The sequence below is a fragment of the Ahaetulla prasina genome, chromosome 4, assembly GCF_028640845.1.
Source record: "Ahaetulla prasina isolate Xishuangbanna chromosome 4, ASM2864084v1, whole genome shotgun sequence".
NCBI classification, from domain to species: domain Eukaryota; kingdom Metazoa; phylum Chordata; class Lepidosauria; order Squamata; family Colubridae; genus Ahaetulla; species Ahaetulla prasina.
Window position 1 is genome coordinate 91,534,250 of NC_080542.1, and position 22,533 is coordinate 91,556,782.

The window sequence follows — 22,533 nt, forward strand, 5'->3', positions numbered from 1 at the left end:
ATGTTTACTGTCTACATAACCTGTGTTGTGCCTGACTGTCCCTATTTTCTTGCCACCTGTTTGATTAATGCAAATGGTATGGCACTCATTATTAAATGCTTGGTTTTACTTGACAGCAAGGTTGATAATCTTACCCGCACAAACATGTTACATGCACCGATAACCCTATCAATTTTAGATTGCTGGGAACAGAAATGTTCTGTATCAATTAATGGCAGAATGCTTTTTCAGTATAATTGTAATGAAAACACAGCGATGGAAAGGAAAAAGCAAAGCTCTTTAACACATTCTTCGGCTCAGTCTTTGTCAACAGCAATGGCTCATACCCGAAATTTCCAAACCGCACCAAAAATCACCTAACACATATAGATTTCACTGAAGAAAATGTTGAAAAAGCTCTTCGCAAACTGAAACCATCCCTATCTATAGGACCTGATGAACTATGTGCATACTTCTGGAAAAAGCTTTCCACTAATATAGCAGAACCCCTAAGCATAATCTTTGGAAAAGCCTTTATGACCAGTTCCTTTCCCAAACTTCGGTCACTAGCCACAGTCATCCCTGTCTTCAAAAAAGAAGACCCCAGCTTAGTTGAAAATTACAGACCTATCTCTCTATGCTGTGTCACCTGTAAATTTATGGAATCTATTATCAACCAATCTATTACCCTCCACCTAGAAACAAACAATTTACTCTCTAATAAACAATTTGGTTTCAGAAAAAAAATTATCATGTAACTTACAACGTCTTCACTGCAAAAACATATGGACTACAAATCTTGATCAAGGCAAAACAATAGATGCAATATACATAGACTTCTGTAAAGCTTTTGACTCAATGGTACACGACAAACTTCTCCTAAAACTTAAATCCTATGGCATCTCCGGACCCCTCCACAATTGGATAACAGTGTTCCTGTCAAACAGACAACAAGTGGTCAAAATAGGCAGTGCCCTATCAAATCCTGTTCCTGTCAATAGCGGCGTTCCCCAAGACAGTGTTCTTAGACCAACACTCTTCATATTATACATTAATGATCTTTGTGACCATATTAAAAGTAATTGTGTTCTCTTCACTGACAATATCGAACTATTTAACACTACCAACAATACAGCTACTCTGCAAAAAGACCTTGACTTTGTGTCAGAATGGTCTAAAACCTGGCAACTCCAAATCTCAGCCAGCAAATGCTCTGTCTTACATTGGAAAAAAGAATCCAAACACTAAATACAAACTCAATGGACATTACCTTACAGATGACCCCCACCAGTCAAAGACCTTGGAGTCTTCATATCCAATGACCTAAGTGCCAAAGCCCACTGCAACTACATCGCAAAAAAGGCATTAAGAATTGTTAACCTAATCTTACGTAGCTTCTTCTCCAGAAACACTAAACTACTAACCAGAGCTTATAAAATATTTGCTAGACCAATTCTTGAATACAGCTCGCCTGTCTGGAATCCATACCACATTTCAGACATCAATACATTGAACGTGTCTAGAAATATTTTACAAGAAGAGTTCTCCACTCCTCTGAATATAACAAAATACCTTATGTCACCAGACTTGAAATCCTGGGTTTAGAAAACTTAGAACTCCGCCGCCTTCAATAGGATCTATTTTAATTCATAGAATCATCTGTTGCAATGTCCTTCCTTCCTGTTGAAAACTACTTCAGCTTCAATCACAACAATACAAGAGCAAACAATAGATTTAAACTCAATGTTAACCGCTTCAATCTTGATTGCAGAAAATATGACTTCTGTAACAGAGTTATTAATGCTTGGAGCACACTACCAGACTCTGTGGTCTCTTCTCAAAATCCTAAAAGCTTTAACCAAAAACTGTCTACTATTGACCTCACCCCATTCCTAAGAGGTCTTTAAGGGGCATGCATAAGAGCACAAGCGTGCCTACCGTTCCTGTCCTACTGTTTCCTTTCATTTTATCCAATTTATATAGTTATTACATACTTATACTCAATAATATGCTTATATATTATCACAGTTACTTCATGCTTATATATACTATTGTGACAAAATAAATAAATAAAAAAGGGATGGGAGAAGAGAGAAATTTCTTTCTATTAATCCATTTCTATTATCTGTGATGAGATTGAGAAATTGAGAGTATGAGAGCCCTGTAACAGGCTGCTCAGCAACTAGAGCAAAAGGTTGTAAATCTGTTTTTAAAATGTGTCTAGTACCAATGATTATTTAGCATGCATTCAGCAAGCTGATTCCTTAAACATTAAGTTTAGAGTTCAAATTTAGCTGTTTTATTAATATTGCATGTACTCTGCAGTACTGCATGCACTATGCAATACTAGGTAAAAGACCAAGCCACAAATAGCTGTTACTCAGAAATTTTGAAATCTTCATGACCTCAGAAACCCTTTACATTATTGCAGAATCTGGTAACAGAATGGAGTTTTAAAGAATGGCATTATTTAATTTGGGCCAAAATTACAGCCCAATTTCCCATAGAAAAGAAAACACCAGGAGCCACAAAACCTGGATAGGCGTGGCCAATGGAATGTCACTCACTCCCACCCAGTCACATGACCCTCCCCAGCCATGCCTACCTAACTGGTCATTAGGGCAGAGAACTGGTTGTTAAAAAACACTGGGAGCCACAAAACACTTTTGACATCTACAATAATGTCAAATGATGTCCCCTCCTCTCATTCTCTCCCCCCTCTCTATCTATTTCTCAACCCTGACCCTCCTTCCCATTCTCTCTCTCTGTCTCTCTTTCATTTTCCCTCATTCTCCCACGGTCTCCCTTCCTAGATTTGCAGGTCGCCCTTTTCTCTTTTTCACCCACCAACCCCAGTCGCTGAGTCTTGCTACCTCTCTTCCCACGTACTATTTGCACCCTGGCCTCTCTGTGGGAAACTCCTCACAGTTACCCGCCACAACACCAGCCATCAATGCCTGCCCCCACTTGCATGATTAGGAAAGAGGGGAGGGCAGTGGCATTTCTGCCCTGTCTACATTGCGCACTTCCCGAAAGCACTTCCGCAAGTTTCTTCCCCTTTCAGGACTCATTTCCTTGCAAGAGCTGGAAACTTGAGGGATTCTCTGCTGTGACTTTAGCGCCTCTGCCACAGCAAGCTTGCCTTGGGGGCATTTTGGGCTCCTTCAGCCAAATTTGGCAGGATGAGTGTCAGGGCTTGCTCCACTGCAGGAAAAAGTGAAGAGTGCTGGGCGTACCTCAGGTGCTCGGGGAGATGCGCTAAATTTCACTGTGCTGCACAAGACACTGGGAGAGCAGTGAGCAGGCCATGGAGCGGGTATTGGGTCTTCCCCCCACCTCACACCAAAAGGAAAGCCAACTAGGCTTCTCTTCCTAGAAGCCTCTCTACCCGTCCCCCTGCTCCCTACCTCCCCCACACTCAATCCCACTTCAGGACAGAGGAGTGCATGCTGGAAACGTGTGTTGGGGCGATGTTGGAGTGCGCCTTCTGACTTGGCCAGGGGAGGGGAGTGCTTCCTCACACCACCTTCTTTCTCTTGGCCCCGCTGAGGGAGAAGGAAGGTCACCTGAAGGAAGCCTCCACCACTGCTTGCGCTCATTTCTTAGCGCACGCACACACACACACACACACACTGACCCCCAGGGTGGGCATGAGAGGTTCAGCAGGCCTAGCCCCGTTTTTCCCGCTGCCCTGAGCTTCTTAAATCCGCAACTGGACACTGCAGGCCCATCCCCCTTTCTGTTGTCTGACAGTTTCTGACAGTCCAGTCTCTTCTTGAAAGCTTCTAGTGTTGAAGCTCCCACAACTTCAGAAGGCAAGGGGTTCCACTGGTTGATTGTTCTGTCAGAAAATTTCTCCTTATTTCTAGTTTGAATCTCTCCTTGATCAGTTTCCATCCATTATTCTTTGTCTGGCTTTCAGGTGCTTTGGAAAATAGGTTGACACCCACCTCTCTGTGACAGCTCCATAACTATTGGAACATTGCTTCATGTCTACCCTTCTCTTCACTAAACTGGACATGCCAGTTCTTCATATGTTTGTTTCCAGCTCCCCTAATCATCTTTCTTGCTCTTCTCTGCACCCTTTCTAGTCTCAACATCTTTTTTACAGTGTGATGACCAAAACTGGATGCAGTATTTTAGGTATGGTCTTACTAAGGCTTTATAAAGTGGTATTAGTACCTCACTTGATCTTGATTAAATACCTCTGTTAATATAATTTAGGATTGCATTGGCTTTTTTTGGTTGCTGCCGCACACTACTCACTCATATTTAATTGGTTGTCCACTAAGGCTCCAAGATTCTTCTCACAATTACTGCTATTAATCTGATTTCTCCCAATCTATATATGTTTTTGGTTTTTCTGGCCTAAGTGTAAGACTTTACTTTTCTCTACATTGAATTTTATTTTGTTAATAAGGGCCCAGTGTTCAAGTCTATCAAGATCCATTGGATCTTGAGCCTATCATCTAGGGTGTTGGCTATTCCTGCCAGCTTAGTATCATCTGCAAATTTGATACATTCCCCTTCTATTCCCTCATCTAAGTTGTTTATGAAGATATTGAAGAGCACTGGGCCCAAGACGGAACCTTGTGGTATCCCACTGCTTACTTCCCTCCATATAGATATAGTACCATTAAGGACTACTTGTTGAGTATGGTTTGTCAGCCAGTTACAAATCCATCTTATGTTGATACTACCTGTCCCATTTTTTTCTAGCTTACCAAAAAGTAGGTTTCTACCTTGTTGAATGCCTTGCTGAAAACTAAGTATACTATGTCCACAGCATTTCGCTGGTTAACTAATTTAGTCACTATGTCAAAGAACGAAATAAGATTGGTTTGGCACGATCTGTTTTAACAAACCCATGCTAATTTCTAGTTAATACTTTATTCATTTCTAGATGTTCGCAGATGTTTTTTGATTATCTTTTCCAGTAACTTCCCAGATATTGATGTGAGGCTGATTGGTCTGTTTCCTGGGTCTGTTTTTTCTCTCCCTTTTTTGAAGATGGGAACCACATCAGCTGATTTCCAACTTCTGGTAGTTTCCCAGTGCTCCAAGATTTTTGGAAGATACGTTACAATAATTCTGAGATGACATCTGCCAACTCCTTTAGAATTTTGGGATGTAATCCATCAGGTCTCAGTGATTTATATTAATTAACATCAGACAGGTGTTCTCTTACCCTTTATTTTGCTTATTTTAACTTTTATTTCTAATCTATTTTTTACAGTTATGTTTTTGGTAGGTTGGGCTATAGTTTCTTTTTGCATGAAAACTGATACAAAGTTAGCTCTGCTTTCTCTCTGCTGCCTGTTACTTCCTTGCCATCTTCTCTCTTTAGTGGACTGACTCCTTGATATTTTTTTTCTTGTTATTTGTTGAAAGTTGAAAGAAACTTTTTTAAAAATTATCTTTGACTTTTGTTGCAAGTCTTTGTTCATTCTGAGCCTTTGCTTTCCTTACTTTGTCTTTGCAGATTCTGGCTATTTGCTGATATTCTGCCTTAGTTATGTGAACATCTTTCAATTTTTTGTACTTGTCCTTTTTGTCTTTCAGTTTATCAAAGAGGGTGACTATATTGGTCACTGATTTATTTATTTTTTTGAAATGTCAGAAATGTTTATTTGTATATTTTGAGTTAATTCTCACTTTAACAGATGCAAATAAATGAGTGTGATGGGCAATTTTTCATTTTTCATTTGGTTGCACAATAATTCTTTACACTAATAGCTGCCCAATAATTGTGCATACATAAATATTCTCCTAAGAAAGCCAAAACCTCACTTTTACTTTCTTAAATATTCAGGTTTGCGATTTATTAACATTTTGGATTGACCGAGAGCACTGTAGTTATTCAATAATAAAATTAATCCTCCAAAATACAACTTGCCTAATAATTGTGTGTACAGTGTGGATTTTGATAATGGAGGATTAGAACAAAAGTGGGAAAAGACAATGTTAAATATCTATGCCAGTATTTTTTAAGATCTAACATACCCAGTCCTCAATCAATATGTACACATGAACTCTCCTTTCTTTTAGTGTGCTTATTATGGGAAAAAATTTGACATATATTTTAAGATCTGATAAATAAAGTTGCTAATATGTAACAAAAAAATGGCAAACAGCCTCACCGCTCCAGCTACCAGGCCTGCTGAATTGGAGCTTTTTGCAACTGCCACAATGGATGCAATAAGAAGCAGAATAGTACCTATTAGGTAATGAAGAAACTCCTAAAATGAAACAAAGAAAATGCAGTTTAGAAGAAAAGCTACAAAGACTCTGTACTTTACATCAGAAGCCTTTCAAAGGAATATTTCAGTGTGACTGAAGCCCCAGGTATAGCTAATAAGTTCATGTAACAGAATAAGAAAGTTGGAAGGGACCTTAGAGATCTTCTAGTTCAATCCCCTGCTTAAGCAGGAGACCCTATACCGGGGTGTCAAACTTGATTTCATTGAGGGCCACATCAGGGCTGTTTGACCTCTGGGGTCGGGGTGGGCACGGCCAGGATGGGCGTGGCCAGCTCAATGTCACTTGTGTTGGGGATGCCTGTGGTAGCCCGAGTGCTCTGCCAGAGAAAACAGGCTCCCGAGCTCCATTTTCAGCTGCCACAACCTCCTGCAACCCTCTGCCAGTAAAAACTGAACTCAGGAGGGCTGTGCACAGCCCTCCTGAATTCCATTTTCCATTTTCACTGGTAGAGGTTTGCAGGAAGCTGTGGCAGCCGAAACCAGAGCTTCGGAGCCCATTTTCGCTGGCAGAAGCACCATGGGCTGGTCCTTCACTGTTTCCAGGGTGGCCCCATGGGCCAGATCTAGATATCCCAGGGGCCGGATCCAGCCCCTGGGCCTTGAGTTTGACACCCCTGCCCTATACCATTTCAGATAAATGGTTGTCCAATCCCTGCTTAAAAACCTCTGTTTTGGAACACCCACAACTCCTGGAGGCAAGTAATTCTACTGATTAATTGTTCTCATTGTCAGAAAATTTCTCCCTAGTTCTAGGTTGGTTCCCTCCTTGATTAGTTTCCATCCATTGCTTCTTGTCTTGCCTTCTGGTGCTTTGGAAAATAGATTGACCCATTGCATTTGTGGTAGCCCTTTAGGTGTTGGAACATTGCTGTTATATCATCTTAATGTTTCTTTTCATTAAACTAGACATACCCAATTACTGCAACCATTCTCCATGTGCTCCTCTGTGCTCTCAGTGCACCCACCAGTCAATTAGACTCTTGTCCTCCTGGCTGGTGAAAGCATGCAGGATGGTGACCAGCAGATAGGTTCGTGCCGTAAAAATTCCTCACTGCAAGAGGAAATATTCCCAGGACATTTTAAAGATGCCCTGGTTTGTCCTTTCCTTAATAAAACCTTCAATTGAACCCATCTGCTTGGACAATTTTTATTCCGTTTCTCATATTTTTTTTTGGGGGGGGGAAGGTAATGGAAAAGGTGGTTGCTTGACAGCTCTGGCGGGTTCTGGATGAAACAAATTTCCTGGATTCCTTTCAGTCAGGCTTGGCTCTGGCACAGAGACAATTTTGGGCACACTCATGGACAATCTCTAGGGGTGGGTGGAATGGGAGCAGTGCAACCATTCTCACTTCACTTGACCTCTAGTAGCCTTTGATATCATCGACCATGATATTCTTTTAGAACAGACACATGAGCTGGGGCTGGGTGGCACACTTTTGTGCTGGTTCAGCTCCTTTCTCCAAGGTTGGTCCCAACTGATATAGATAGGATTCAGAGATCCAGCCCCCAACTGTTCACTTGCTGTGTCCCGAAGGGCTCAATACTCTCTACACATGAAGCTATTGAATGAGATCATCTGTCATCATGGGTTGGGATAGCACCTATATGCTGATGATACCCAGCTCTCCATCTCTACACCTGGTGATTTGAATTATGCTGTTCCTGCCCTCTCAGGGTGCCTGAAGTGACCTGGATAAGGACAAAAGATTTTGACTGAACCTTGGCAAGACTGAACGCCTTCAGAGTGCATGAAGCCTCTGGATCCATGTTTTTGTCATCCTTAGTCCTGGATGCCCCTTAATGGATTACTGTCTTGTTGTGGCAAAGGGGCTTGTGTAACTAAATGAAGCTATGAGCTATATAATGTGCTTCATGTAATTACTTATGTTATTACCTTCATGGATTACTGCTTTGTCCTGGCGAAGGGGCTTGCATAGCTCAATGAAGCTATGAGCTATTCCGTGCAGGGCCACGGAAGATGGGCAGGTCATAGCAGACAGTTCTGACAAAATGTGATCCACTGGAGAAGAAAATGGCAACCCACTCCAGTATCTTTGCCATGAAAACCCCACGGACAGTACAAAAAGGAAAAAAGATAGGATGCTGGAAGATGAGCCCCATGGGTCGGAAGGTGCCCAATATGCTACTGGGGAAGAGGGGAGGGCTAGTACTAGTAGCGCCAGAAAGAATGAAGCGACTGGGCCAAAGCCGAAAGGACGCTCAGCTGTGGATGTATCTGGTGGTGAAAGGAAAGTCCAATGCTGTAAATATTTTTTCTCCATAGGAACCTGGAATGTAAGATCCATGAATCAAGGTAAGCTGGACGTGGTCAAACAAGAGATGACAAGACTGAACATCAACGGCTTAGGAATCAGCAAACTAAAGTGGACAGGAATGAGCGAATTTAATTCAGATGACCATCAGGTATACTATTGCAGGCAAGAATTCCTCAGAAGAAATGGAGTAGCCTTCATAATCAATAAAAAAGTACAAAAAGCAATACTGGGATACAATCCCCAAAATGACAGAATGATCTCAGTTTGAATCCAAGGCAAACCGTTCAATATCACAGTAGTCCACGTCTATGCCCCAACCACTGGTGTTGAAGAGGATGAAATTGACCGGTTCTATGAAGCCCTACAGCACCTGATAGAATTAACACCAAAAAAATGATGTCCTTATCATGATGGGGGATTGGAATGCTAAAGTAGGAAGCCAAAAGATAACCGGAATAACAGGCAAGTTTGGCCTTGGAGTACAAAATGAAGCAGGGCACAGGCTGATAGAATTCTGTCATGATAACACAATGGTCATAGCAAACACTCTTTTCCAACAACCCAAGAGACGACTCTACACAGAGACATCACCAAACGGTCAACACAGAAATCAGACTGACTATGTGCTCTGCAGCCAAAGATGGAGAAGCTCTATATACGGTCAGTAGAAACAAGACCAGGATTGACTGTGGCTCAGATCATGAGCTTCTCCTTGCAAAATTTAGGCTTAAATTGGAAAATAGGGAAAAGCCCCAGGCCACTCAGGTATGAACTAAATCATATCCCTGATGAATATACAGTAGAGATGAAAAATAGATTTAAGGAATTAGATCTGATAGACAGAGTACCTGAAGAACTATGGACGGAAGTTCGCAACATTGTACAAGAGGTAGCAACTAAAACCATCCCCCCCAAAAAAAGAAAGGCAAGAAAGCAAAATGGCTGTCTGAGAAAGCTTTGCAAATAGCTGAGGAAAGAAGGGAAGCGAAAGGCAAGGAAGAAAGAGAAAGATACACCCAGCTGAATGCAGAATTCCAGAGAATAGCTAAAAGAGATAAGAATACATTCTTAAATGAACAGTGCAAAGAAATAGAAGAAAACAATAGAATAGGGAGGACCAGAGATCTTTTCAAGAAAATTGGAGATATGAAGGGAACGTTTCATGCAAAGATGGGCATGATAAAGGACCAAAGTGGAAGGGACCTAACAGAGGCAAAAGAGATTAAGAAGAGGTGGCAAAATTACAAGAACAATACAAAAACGAGCTTAACATCACTGATAACCACGATGGGGTGGTTACTGACCTTGAGCCAGACATCCTAGAATGTGAAGTCAAATGGGCCTTACGAAATCTGAGCAACAACAAAGCTAGTGGAGGTGATAGTATCCAGCTGAGCTATTCAAAATCTTAAAAGACAATGCAGTAAAAGTGCTACATTCAATTGGTCAGCAAATTTGGAAAACGCAACAGTGGCCACAGGATTGGAAAAGGTCAGTTTACATTCCAATTCCAAAGAAAGGCAATGCCAAAGAATGTTCAAATTATCACACCATTGCACTCATCTCACATGCTAGTAAGGTTATGCTTAACATCCTGCAAGCTAAGCTCCAGCAGTATGTGGATCGAGAACTACCAGAAGTACAGGCAGGATTTGGAAGAGGCAGAGAAACCAGAGATCAAATTGCCAACATAGGCTGGATTATGGAGAAAGCTAGGGAGTTCCAGAAAAACATCTACTTCTGCTTCATTGACTATGCTAAAGCCTTTGATTGTGTGGATCACAACAAATTGTGGCAGGTTCTTAAAGAGATGGGAGTACCAGACCATCTTATTTGTCTCTTGAGATACCTATATGAGGGTCAAGAAGCAACAGGACTGGACACGGAACCACTGATTGGTTTAAAATTGGGAAAGGAGTCTGGCAAGGCTGTATATTGTTGCCCTGCCTATTTAACTTACATGAGAAAGGAGAGGCTGAATGAATCAAAGGTTGGAATTAAGATTGCCGGGAGAAATATCAACAACCTCAGATATACAGATGATACCACTCTAATGGCAGAAAGTGAAGAGAAACTAAAGAGCTTGAGGCAGGGGAAGAAAGAGAGTGAAAAAGTTGGCTTGAAACTCAACATTAAGAAAACTAAGAGCACAGCATCCAGCCCTCTCAATTCCTGGCAAATAGATGTGGAAGAAATAGAGGTTGTGACAGATTTTATTTTTTCCTGGGCTCCAAGATCACCGCAGATGGGGACTGCAGCCAAGAAATTAAAAGACGCTTGCTCCTGGGGAGGAAAGCTATGGCAAATCTAGACAGAATATTGAAAAACAGAGACATCATCCTGCCAACAAAAGTGTGTATGGTCATGGCTATGGTTTTCCCAGTTGCAATGTATGGCTGTTAAAGCTTAACCATAAGAAAGGCTGAGCGCCAAAGAATTGAGGCCTTTGAACTATGGTGCTGGAGATGACTCCTGTGAGAAACTTGGACTGCAAGGCGATCAAACCAGTCAATCCTAGAGGGGATCAACCCTGACTGCTCTTTACAAGGCCAGGTCCTGAAGATTAAATTCAAATACTTTGGCTACCTAATGAGAAGGAAGGACTCACTGGAGAAGATCCTAATGCTGGGAAAGATTGAGGGCAAAAGAAGAAATAGAGGGCAGAGAATGAGGTGGCTGGACGGAGTCGCTGAAGCAGTAGGTGTGAGCTTAAATTGACTCCAGAGGATGGTAGAGGACAGGAAGGCCTGGAGGAACATTATCCATGGGGTTGCGATTGGTTGGACACGACTTCACAACTTACAACAACAACCACCAAGTTGGAAATAGCCCATGTTGAAATGTAGAGCTGATCAGAAGAAAAGTTTTACAGCATTTTGTATTATATCATACTGTTTTATGATACTGTTATGTTGTAAAATATTCTACAAAATTTGCCAAATTTCAATTCCACAGGGGTTATGGATCCCAGATTTTGGAGGCATTCTGTAGAGGTACTTTGGTTCAGAATGTTTCACCTAAAGATTACAGATATAAGAGTTTTAGTAGTATATAAATTAAAAGTTATGTATTCAGCATGGTATACCTTTCTAAAAAGATGAAGTTGCCTTATACTTGGTGTATCTGGCTTAGCTTTGCCTATTGACCAGTGATGGAGTATAATGGTATTTTTATAAGGAAATAGACATTCACTTTCAAACAAGTAGGACATCCCTCCCATATCAGCTAAGAAACCAGCCGCCTCCTCCTCATTAATTCACAAAGAAGCCATGAGTAAGAAACTTTTAGCTATTTAAGTGTATGCCTTAGGAACCTTGAAAATAAATGGAATTTTGTGGGGGTGGGGAGAGAGAGAAGTGAAACAATCCAGGTGTTGAGATTTCTATCCTACCCTCTTTCAGTAGATCTTGGATAAAACACTCTGGAAGAATCTTGCTTTCCATGAGGGTGGATGGCTAAGAACTTAACTTCATTCTTTAATAGTCATAGGCAGATGCCTTTCAGATTTTTCCATCTTGAGATGTCTAAGGGAAAGCCTAGGATATTCTATATGATGTACAGTAAGATACAGTGCCCCTTTATTTGGTGAGTATGTTTCTTATCACTGGTAGGTGGGCTTGTTTGCCTAATGGATGCTGTATAGAGGTAGTAGTGGAAAAAAATAAACTAAAATCAGGAAATTCAGGGACCATTACACATCTAAGCAATTACGTTCAATCTGCAAGGATAATAACTAAATCAGAGCAAATTATGAGTAGCAAAATGTGTACATCTATTCTTAATACCTTGCTAAATCTTGCCAAACAGATTGATAAAAAATTGGCCATTTTAACTTTATAAGGAAATGAAGACATTCAGTGGTTCCTGTTTCTATGTTAATATTTTTTTTAGATCCAGGAAACTATGTATCATCAGAAGCTGCAATCCTAAATAATAAGTAAATGGAGTAAAAATGATACATAGGAATTGCTGTTGTGTAACAAAACAATTTAATATAAGTAGTAATCTTTCTAGAAGTTGACAATGATGATTTTAATTATGGATAGGAACTTACTGCAAGTGGCCAGCTGATGCAAGTCAACTTTCGATAGGCTCTAAAGATGTAGATAATGTAAAAGATGAAGATCATAATTAAGTCATATATGCAGACAATTTCAAAGTAGCTGTATGCATTGTGATTTGTCCACTGTGAAGATCTTACACAAATGAATCCAATCAGCAACAATAACTGTAAGACAAATAGCAAAACAAAATGAAACGTTTGTGTGAAGAATGCATGAAAGACTACATTCCAAGAATAATAAAATGTTCAGAGCTAACAATTTTGAAAAGGAAAAAAAAAAATCCAGCTAAAAGACTAAAAATATTCAGAACTGGAGAAGAGAAAGCATTCAGATACTTCCAAATTAGAATGGATTTTTAAAAGTTTAGAGAATTCATTCTATCCAGTTCTCATTCTGGACTAAAAGAGTGTGCGCTAAAAAGTAATCTACAGTACCTATAAGTTGTTCTTATGTGATAGTTGGAATATAGGTAGTCCTTGATTTATGACCATAATTGAGCCTGCATTTTCAGTTATAAATCATGATAGTCATAAAGTAGGTCATCACATGACTGTGCCTGATTTTATGACATTTTCTGTGAGGATCATTAAGCATACACATTATTCGCGATGGAGCATTTTTTTCCAGAAATAGAAAATTCAGACCTCTAGGAACTTCATCATAAATTGCAGTTGTGTCACCGTGGGACACTGCGAATGGCCAGATGCTGAGTGATCAAAAAATAGTCATGTGATTTTGGGGAGGGGAAGGTGGGTGAATGATAGAACTTCAAATCCAGTTTTCCACGGTCTCTGGTTACTTTAAACAGACACTAAGCAGTGAAATGTGGCAAGAAAAGTTGTAAAATGTTAAGATTCACTTAACAACTGTTTCAGTTAGGAATAGAAGTTTTGGGCTCTATTGTGGTCATAAGGTGAGGATTACCCATATGTAGTAATTAATTCAGTAATCCGCCCAGAATATTTGCATAAAAAAAAAAAAGGCGCTATTTTTAAACATCAATAAAAATTAATACATTTTATCATTCTTTACCTGGGAGAAAATCTCATTAAAGTCAGTGAGGTATACTTCTAAGTCAGCCAGTAGCAAATTTATTTATTTAGTGCTGTAAATAAACTTTACAGTCCAGTGTTTTGGATTTGAGGACAAAAAGTGCTTCTGAGTTAATGGGGGAATCTGCATGTAGTACTGATGTGCAGGGTTTTTTTAATCAAATGAATCTTATTCCAGACTTACACAGCTGCTGCTGCTATTGCTTCAGAAGGTTGCCACAAATCCCTTGAAAATGTTTTCCTCAAAGAGTTGCTTACTAGCATTATATGAGCTCCTTTCTACCCTCTGAACCTCATTTCTGTCTTTGAGTTTGAAGAAATGGAGCGAACTGTGAAATATGTTAGATCACTCTTATTCAGGGGGGCGCTGCGGACCTTATAGGCGTTACGGAAACCTGGCTGGGCACGGAAGGGGGTGTGCCCCTTGTTGAGATGTGCCGCCGGGTTTCCGTGCATTCCATCAGCCAAGGGCCCAGGGTAGGGGTGGAGGGGTGGCGGTTGTGATTAGAGAGAGCCTAGAGCCGAGGGAGACCACTGTACCTCAGATTGCTGGGTGCGAATCCCTCTTTGTGAGATGGGGTCATAGGTGTCAGATGGGATTACTGATCGCGTACCTGGCTCCTTGCTACGTGACAGTCGCCCTGCCCGAGCTCCTGGAGGTGCTGGCCGGGGTGGCAGTTGAGACCCCCAGACTTTTAGTCATGGGGGACTTTAACTTGCCATCTTCCGGCTCGTCATCGACAGCAGCTCGGGAGTTCATGGCTTCCATGACGGCCTTGGACCTGACCCAAGTAGTTGATGGCCCTACTCACATTGGGGGTGGCACTCTGGACTTGATTTTTGTCTCTGGTCAGTGGTTGAGAGATCTGGACTTGAAGGAAATAGTCATTGAACCTTTGTCATGGTCAGATCACTCTCTTCTTCGCCTGGACTTTCTGACCGCTACTCCCCACCGCAGGGAGACGGAGCCGATGCGTTGGTTCCGTCCCAGGCGCCTGATGGACCCGGAGGGGTTCCGGACGGAGCTTGGGCCATTCCCTGAGGGTCTGGCCCACGGCTCGGCTGAGGAACTTTTGCGGCCTGGGAACGGGCCGCGGCGGGGGCCTTAGACCGAGTCGTGCCTTTGCAGCCTCTGACCCGGCGCAGGTCCCAACCAGCTCCTTGGTTCTCCGAGGAGCTGCGAGGGATGAAGCGCCAGAGAAGACGCCTAGAGAGTTCTTGGAGGTCTAGCCGTTCGGAGGCTGATCGGACACTAGTGAAGTCCTATACTAGGACTTACCTAGTGGCATTGAGGGAAGCGAGGCGTAGCTACGCCTCCTCCCTCATTGCATCGGCAGATAACCGCCCAGCCGCCCTGTTTCGGGTGACTCGCTCCCTTTACATCAGGGGAGGGATGACCCGTTGCAGGGACATGCTGAGGAGTTTAATGGTTATCTATACGATAAAATCGTTCAGCCGGGATGGTCTGGACCAGAATTGTAGTGACGCTGGTGAGACGGCTGAGGCGGTCTTGGTGACATTTATGGGATGAGTTTGACCCTGTGGCTCCGAGGACATGGACAGGTTGTTGGGTAGGTTGAATGCCACCACGTGTTTACTGGACCCGTGCCTCCTGGTTGGTGCTGGCCACTCAGGAGGTGACACGAGGCTGGCTCCAGGCAATTACAAGCGCTTCCTTGGTGGAGGGAGTCTTCCCGGCCGCCTTGAAAGAGGCGGTGGTGAGACCCCTCCTCAAGAAGCCTTCCCTGGACCCGGCTGTTTTAGGTAATTATCGTCCGGTCTCCAACCTTCGCTTCGCGGCGAAGGTTGTAGAGAGTATGGTGGCATATCAGTTTCCCCTACACCTGGATGAAACTGTCTATCTAGACCCGTTCCAGTCCGGCTTCCGGCCCGGTTACAGCACTGAGACGGCTTTGGTCGCGTTGGTGGATGATCTCTGGAGGGCCAGGGATAGGGGATGTTCCTCTGCCCTGGTCCTGTTAGACCTCTCAGCGGCTTTTGATACCATCGACCATGGTATCCTGCTGCGCCGATTGGGGGGATTGGGAGTGGGAGGCACCGTTTATCGGTGGTTCTCCTCCTATCTCTCCGATCGGGCGCAGACGGTGTTGACAGGGGCAGAGGTCGGCTCGCGGCACCTCACTTGTGGGGTGCCGCAGGGTCGATCCTCTCGCCTTTGTTCAACATCTATATGAAGCCGCTGGGTGAGATCATCAGTGGCTTCGGTGTGAGGTACCAGCTGTACGCTGATGACACCCAGCTGTACTTTTCCACACCGGGCCACCCCAACGAAGCTATCGAAGTGTTGTCCCGGTGCTTGGAGGCCGTACGGGTCTGGATGGGGAGAAACAGGCTCAAGCTCAATCCCTCCAAGACAGAGTGGCTGTGGATGCCGGAATCTCGGTACAGTCAGCTGAGTCCTCGGCTGACTGTTGGGGGCGAGTCATTGGCCCCGATGGAAGGGGTGCGCAACTTGGGCGTCCTCCTGGATGAACGGCTGTCTTTTGAAGATCATTTGACGGCCGTCTCCAGGAGAGCTTTTTACCAGGTTCGCCTGGTGCGCCAGTTGCGCCCCTTTCTAGACCGGGATGCCCTATGCACGGTCACTCACGCCCTCGTGACGTCTCGCCTGGATTACTGCAATGCTCTCTACATGGGGCTCCCCTTGAAGGGCATCCGGAGGCTGCAGTTAGTTCAGAATGCGGCTGCGCGGGTTATAGAGGGAGCCCCTCGTGGCTCCCGTATGACACCTATCCTGCGCAGACTGCACTGGCTACCTGTGGCCTTCCGGGTGCACTTCAAGGTGTTAGTAACCACCTTTAAAGCGCTCCATGGCATAGGGCCGGGTTACCTACGGGACCGCCTACTGCTACCGAATACCTCTCACCGACCTGTGCGCTCTCACAGAGAGGGACTCCTCAGGGTGCCGTCAGCTAGACAGTGTCGTCTGGCGACGCCCAGGGGAAGGGCCTTCTCTGTGGGGGCTCCCACCCTCTGGAACGAACTCCCCCCAGGACTCCGTCAACTTCCGGACCTCCGAACCTTCCGTCGCGAGCTTAAGACGCATTTATTCATCTGCGCAGGACTGGCTTAGACTTTTAAATTTAGATTTTAAATTTATAGATTTTTAAATTCACAGGGGTTTAAATTTGGTTTTAAGATTTATATTTATATTTTTAATATTTGGCATTAGAATAAGTTTTTTAATAGTTATTTTAATTGTATATAAATGTTTTATGTGCCTGTGAACCGCCCTGAGTCCTTCGGGAGATAGGGCGGTATACAAATTTGAATAAATAAATAAATAAATAAATAAATCACTCAAGGCACAGAGATCGGGATGACCGGAACAAAGCAGCAGCTGCAGCAGCCTGCACCTCCTCTTAAAACAGAAAAAGAGTGACTGTTCAATTCATTATCATTAGCCCAAGCACTGAAATCTGAAACAACTGCATGTTTAATGAACCACACAACACATAAGATAAAATAAACTGGTTAAGAAATTACTGGTTTAACCCAAGATATAACTGCATTGTTTTAAATATGACAATATATTCATGCATCCAGCTTTCCCGAATCTAATACCATCCCTAGGTTTCAGGATTTCCAATATTTCTGGCCTGGGTACTCTTGCCGTTTTGGCTCCAAACACCACTTAAGTGATTAAAAAGTCTAGTTGGGAATAAAAATGAAACATGGAAAATTCAATGTATTTTTAAATTGATTACAGGTAGTCCTTGAGTTGCAACCACAAATGAGCCCAAAATTTCCATTGCTAAGAGAGAGGTTGTTAAGTAGTTTTCCACATTTTATGAGATCATAAAATAGGGCAAAACTTACTTAACAATTTTCTCACTTAGCAATAGAAATGTTGGGCTCGATTGTGGTTGAAAATCAAGGACTACCTATATAATAAAATCCATGGAAATTGTAACTTTACTAAGAGCTTTTTATGAAATTTTAAGATTAATTGATCCTGCAAATTTAACAAAATTAAATTAGTGAAGAGTGAAATTTGTATTCTCCTAGAACACCACATATGCTCCACTAATTCTCAGTTAACATGATAGAGATGCAAAATGTTTCTTTTTTCTGTTTGAACAAAGATATTTTGAAAAAGGGGGTTGTATTCTATTGTTATTAGTTGTGCCCGACACATCGCAACCCTATGGACAACATTTCTCCAGGCCTTCCTGTCTTCTACCATCGTCTGGAGTCCATTAAGCTCACGCCTACTGCTTCAGTGACTCCATCCAGCCACCTCATTCTCTGCCCTCCACTTCTTCTTTTGCCCTCAATCTTTCCCAGCATTAGGATCTTCTCCAGTAAGTCCTTCATTCTCATTAGGTGGTCAAAGTATTTCAGTTTCTTCTTCAGGACCTGGTCTTATAAAGAGTAGTCAGGGTTCATCTCTTCTAGGATTGACCCGTTTGATCGCCTTGCAGTCCAAGGGACTGGCAGGAGTCTTCTTTAGCACCACAGTTCAAAGGCCTTAATTCTTTGGCGCTCAGCCTTTCTTATGATCCAACTTTCACAGCCATACTTTGCAGCTGGCAAAACCATAGCCTTGACTACATGCACTTTTCTTGGCAGAATGATGTCTCTGCCTTTTAGTAAGCTATCCAGATTTGCCATAGTTTTCCTCCCCAGGAGCAAGTGTCTTTTAATTTCTTGGCTGCAGTCCCCAACTGCGGTGATCTTGGAACCCAGGAAAATAAAATCTGTCACTACCTCCATTTCTTCCCCATCTATTTGCCAGGAATTGAGAGGGCTGGATGCCATGAACTTAGTTTTCTTAATGTTGAGTTTCAAGCCAACTTTTTCACTCTCCTTCTTCACCTTCATCAAGAGGCTCTTTAGTTCCTCTTCACTTTCTGCCATTAGAGTAGTATCATCTGCATATCTGAGGTTGTTGATATTTCTCCCGGCAATCTTAATTCCAACTTTTGATTCATCTCCTTTCTCATGATGTGCTCTGCATATAAGTTAAATAGGCAGGGTGACAGTATGCAGCATTGCTGGACTTTGAATAATTAGAAAGTTATTTTATCTAATGGGGAGGGGGTTGGGAGATGAAAAGCTTTGGATGAGGTTAATTGGATTGGAAGGGAAAATTTTATTCTATGTTTGGTTTATGTATAACAATACCTTGTGATTGACCCGGGAAGCCGGGGGGGGGGGGAAGGGGGGGAAGGGGGTTTTCCGGGAGGGAGGGGGAAAAAGGGGGGAAAATATCTTTGTTTTTTTTAAAACTTTTTCAATAAAAAAAAAAGAATGGCTGAGATCAAAGTGACTAGATGGACTAGATGGACATATTTTCATGTATTATGACATTGTCGTCTTCTAAGATTGTTATTTAAATTTCTTCATCTAATTCACAACATTGAGATTTTCAGATGCTCTCATTCAAAGGCCATCATCGCTAATCATGCTTAACTTTTTCAAGACAGGTAAAGTTGGTTAGATGCTGCCACTTGCTGTGCATATTTTATTAGAGGAATTTAAAAAATTGAAAGGGGTGGAAACCTGAAGAAATTCATTCATTCCTTCAATCCTGAAGAGACTGAACTTAGTTCAGGACATATAGCAATATGGATTTTCAGTAGAAAGTAATAATGTGATAACTGCAATTTTTAGCAGCATACAATTTCTAGATCTTCAGATGCCTGGTCTGTGACCATAATAACAGACTGAATTCTTGAAAATGCCGAAGATGGTGTTTCTTTAGATTTTGCAATGCTTTTTTAATTTTTTAATTTAGAGGAAGTTGACTGTAAAATTAGTCACTTTCTAGTTTTTTTTGCAACAGGAAACATATATTTAAGCTTCTTGTTTTAACAAGTTGAACTTGATAACAATGAAAGAAAATTATCAGCAATTTTATTTTACTGACAAAGTCTTATCTTTTGGGATAATAATGATTTATTAATACAGAAACTTTCAAATATGGTAATTTTCAAATGCTATAAATAAGATCACATAGATTTCTGACAAGCGTAGCAGACATCTTTGTCTCCCAATAGGTAGAGAAAAGAAGTAAAGGGTGAGCCATACTAGACTTAATTCTCACTAACAGAAATGAAATTATGGAAGGTGATGAAGTTACAGGAACCTTGGGGAGTGGAGTCTCCATGCAATATTGAAATTCAACTTTATGCAAACTTAAACAATAGAACAAAGTCAAACTAGAGTCTTGGACTTCGGAAGAGCTGATTTCAATCAACCTATAGAGAGTTGGGAAGGATTCCATAGATGAGAATCCTCAAGGGGAAAACAACCCAAGAACTTGGGAAAGTTTGAAAGTGAGATTATAGTCTAGCACAATACCAGTAAAGAAAAATAAAAGATTTCAAAACAACCAGCATAGCTGCACAAAGAACTCTCTGAAAAACTGAAAGACAAAAAAGGACAAGTATAGAAAGTAGAAAGAGGAACACATACCATATTTTTTGGAGTATAAGGCACACTTTTTTCTCTCCTAAAAGAGGCTGAAAATTTGGATGCGTCTTATACTCTGAATTTAACCCCGCCCACCCGCTGACCCCCACCCTTTGGCCTCCGCATGTCTTCTTCCTGGCTGCAGAGATTGCCACCAATGATGGCTTGTGTTTTGGGGCTCTGCGCATCACATTTTCAGTCTTCAAACACTCTATTTGAGCCCTTCAAGGCTGTAGGGATTGCCAAAGCACATTGCCGCCTGAAAACACGGTGCATTTGGAGGCTGAAAATGCAACATGCAGTGCCCAAAATGGCTACCTGGAACAGTTGCTGCCTTCTCTTACCCTTTCCGCTTCACCTGCTTTAGTCACTGGAGCTCCCACCGATGATCAGCTGTGCTTTTGAAGCTGTTTTTCAGCCCCAACAAGCGCTAAGCGATCTTTCGTGCTTTGCCTGCTCTTCTAATTGCTGCTATCTCTGATGATCAGCTGTGGTTTAGAAACTGTTTTTTAGCCCCAATCAGCCCCAGCCTCAAAACCAACAAGCAAAGTAACGTGCTGAAGCTGACCAGGCTAAGGACTAGTCAGATGAATACCTGGTAGGCAGAATTTTTTTTTCCCTATTTTCCTCTAATGCATCTTATACTCCAAAAAATTCGGTAACCAAGGCAAAATATCGGCAAACAGGCCAAACCTGTAAAAATGAGATCAGAAAAGCTAAGGCTCAAAATGAACTAAAGTTTGTGACAAAAATAAAAAAGCTTCTTTTTGTTTGGATTTGGTTAAGATGGCAAACTGTTTCAAAGAAAGGTATTTTTTTTGGTCTTGTTTATAACGAGATATGCCTTCTGGTTTTTAGTAATAATAATAATAATAATAATAATAATAATAATAATAATAATAATAATAATAATAATAATAATAATAATAATAATAATAATAATTTAATTTATAGACCGCCCTTCTCCCGAAGGACTCAGGGCGGTTTACAGTCTTGAAATAAAAAAATGAAATTAGAATTTAGTTTGAAAACTAAATAATAATTGTATAGTTACAGAACTGACTTGTATAATTGCAAGTAACATACAAAGTTGAAGTCATAATTTTAGTAGTATTTTACTGTGTTGAAAATAATCAGAAGTCAACACTTCTTTCTTTAGTTTTTGTCCATCCTGCATCCACCTTAACTGTATTTTATTATATAATAAAACTTTACTTACCATATTTTTAGAGTATAAGATGCATTCCCCCCCCCCAAGAGGGTGGAAATGTTGGTGCATCTTATACACTGAATACAGCCATTTTGCCTCCCGAAACCCCACCCGCATGTCCCGTTTTTGCAAAAAACGGGGCATGCAGAAGCTTTGGGAGGCCTGCAGAGAGCTCCTGGGGGCTGGGGAGGGAAAAACTTTTTTTTTCTTGCTTACCTCTTCAAAATCTTGGTGCATCTTATACATGGGTGCATCTTCTACTCCAAAAAATACAGTATACTGTACATAAATCTTTGCAAAACAGCAAGCTCCAACACATCAAGTCAAGTATTCTTTATATATTAATTAATCAATTAGTAGGATATCACATTCTCCTTACTTCCTCCTCAATATATTCAATTTCCACTTTTTTAACACAGGCTTCTTAGTTCCTCCATATATTGTGCTTATTACATTTGGCAGTCAACATTCAACTCTATATTTGCAGAGAACATTCGGCACTGCAGAATGCATTCTCTAAATCCACTGTATCATATGCATTCTCTAAATTGACAAATGTTGCCATTTCCCTCACACTTATACAAGTAGTCCTCGACTTTCAACAGTTCATTTAGTGAACGTTCAAAGTTACAATGGCACTGAAAAAAGTAACTTATGACTTTCCATTTTTCAGTTACGATTTTTGTAGCATATCCATAATCATGTGATCAAAATTCAGATGCTTGGTAAACAGTTCATATTTATGACCGTTGCTGTGTCCCAGGGGTCATGTGATCCTCTTTTGGGACCTTCTCACAAGCAAAGTCAGTGGGGAAGCCAGATAAACTTAACAACCGTCTTACTAACTTATCAACTGCAATGATTTACTTAACAGCTGTGACAAGAAAGGTTGTAAAGTCGGCAAAACTCACTTAATATCTCAATTAACCACAGAAATTGTGATCATAAGGACCACCTGTACATATTTCAGTGATTCCCTGAAAAGCAAAAAGTGTAGTTTGTGTACCTCTTGTCTGATATAAACTCATCCTTCCTTTCACATCTTTTCCCTTTACACTCTATCATCCATTCATTTTGTTGGAAGATTAATCCATTGTCTACTACAGTATTTCTTTGAATAGGATTTTTCTTAAATCATGTTTAATCAATTAGAAAATAGATTAAACTCCAGACTGAGTTCTGTATCAAAAATAATAGGAAACTGCCATCAATTTTCAGCAGTAGTGAACAGAAGAGATGATCAGGCTTGTGTCT

At 41.5% G+C, this 22,533-nt stretch overlaps 1 protein-coding gene across 5 annotated transcripts in view; it reads right to left on the reverse strand.

Moving 5' to 3' along the window:
* Positions 1–22,533, reverse strand: part of CMTM7 (CKLF like MARVEL transmembrane domain containing 7) — a 55,523-nt gene that overhangs the window by 31,185 nt on the left and 1,805 nt on the right. For 3 of the 5 annotated variants that reach the window (XR_009155152.1, XM_058183762.1, XM_058183764.1), the window contains exons 2-3: positions 12,570–12,743; positions 6,120–6,218 (exon numbers count right to left, since the gene is read on the reverse strand). Coding sequence is in view for 4 of the 5 variants with exons in the window: in XM_058183762.1 (XP_058039745.1) it covers positions 6,120–6,218; positions 12,570–12,743 (273 nt within the window). In the remaining variant the exon portion in view is untranslated. Of the gene's footprint in view, positions 1–6,119; positions 6,219–12,569; positions 12,744–18,470; positions 18,753–22,533 lie in introns of those variants that run through there. The other 2 variants (XM_058183763.1, XM_058183765.1) reach the window with 2 other exon arrangements.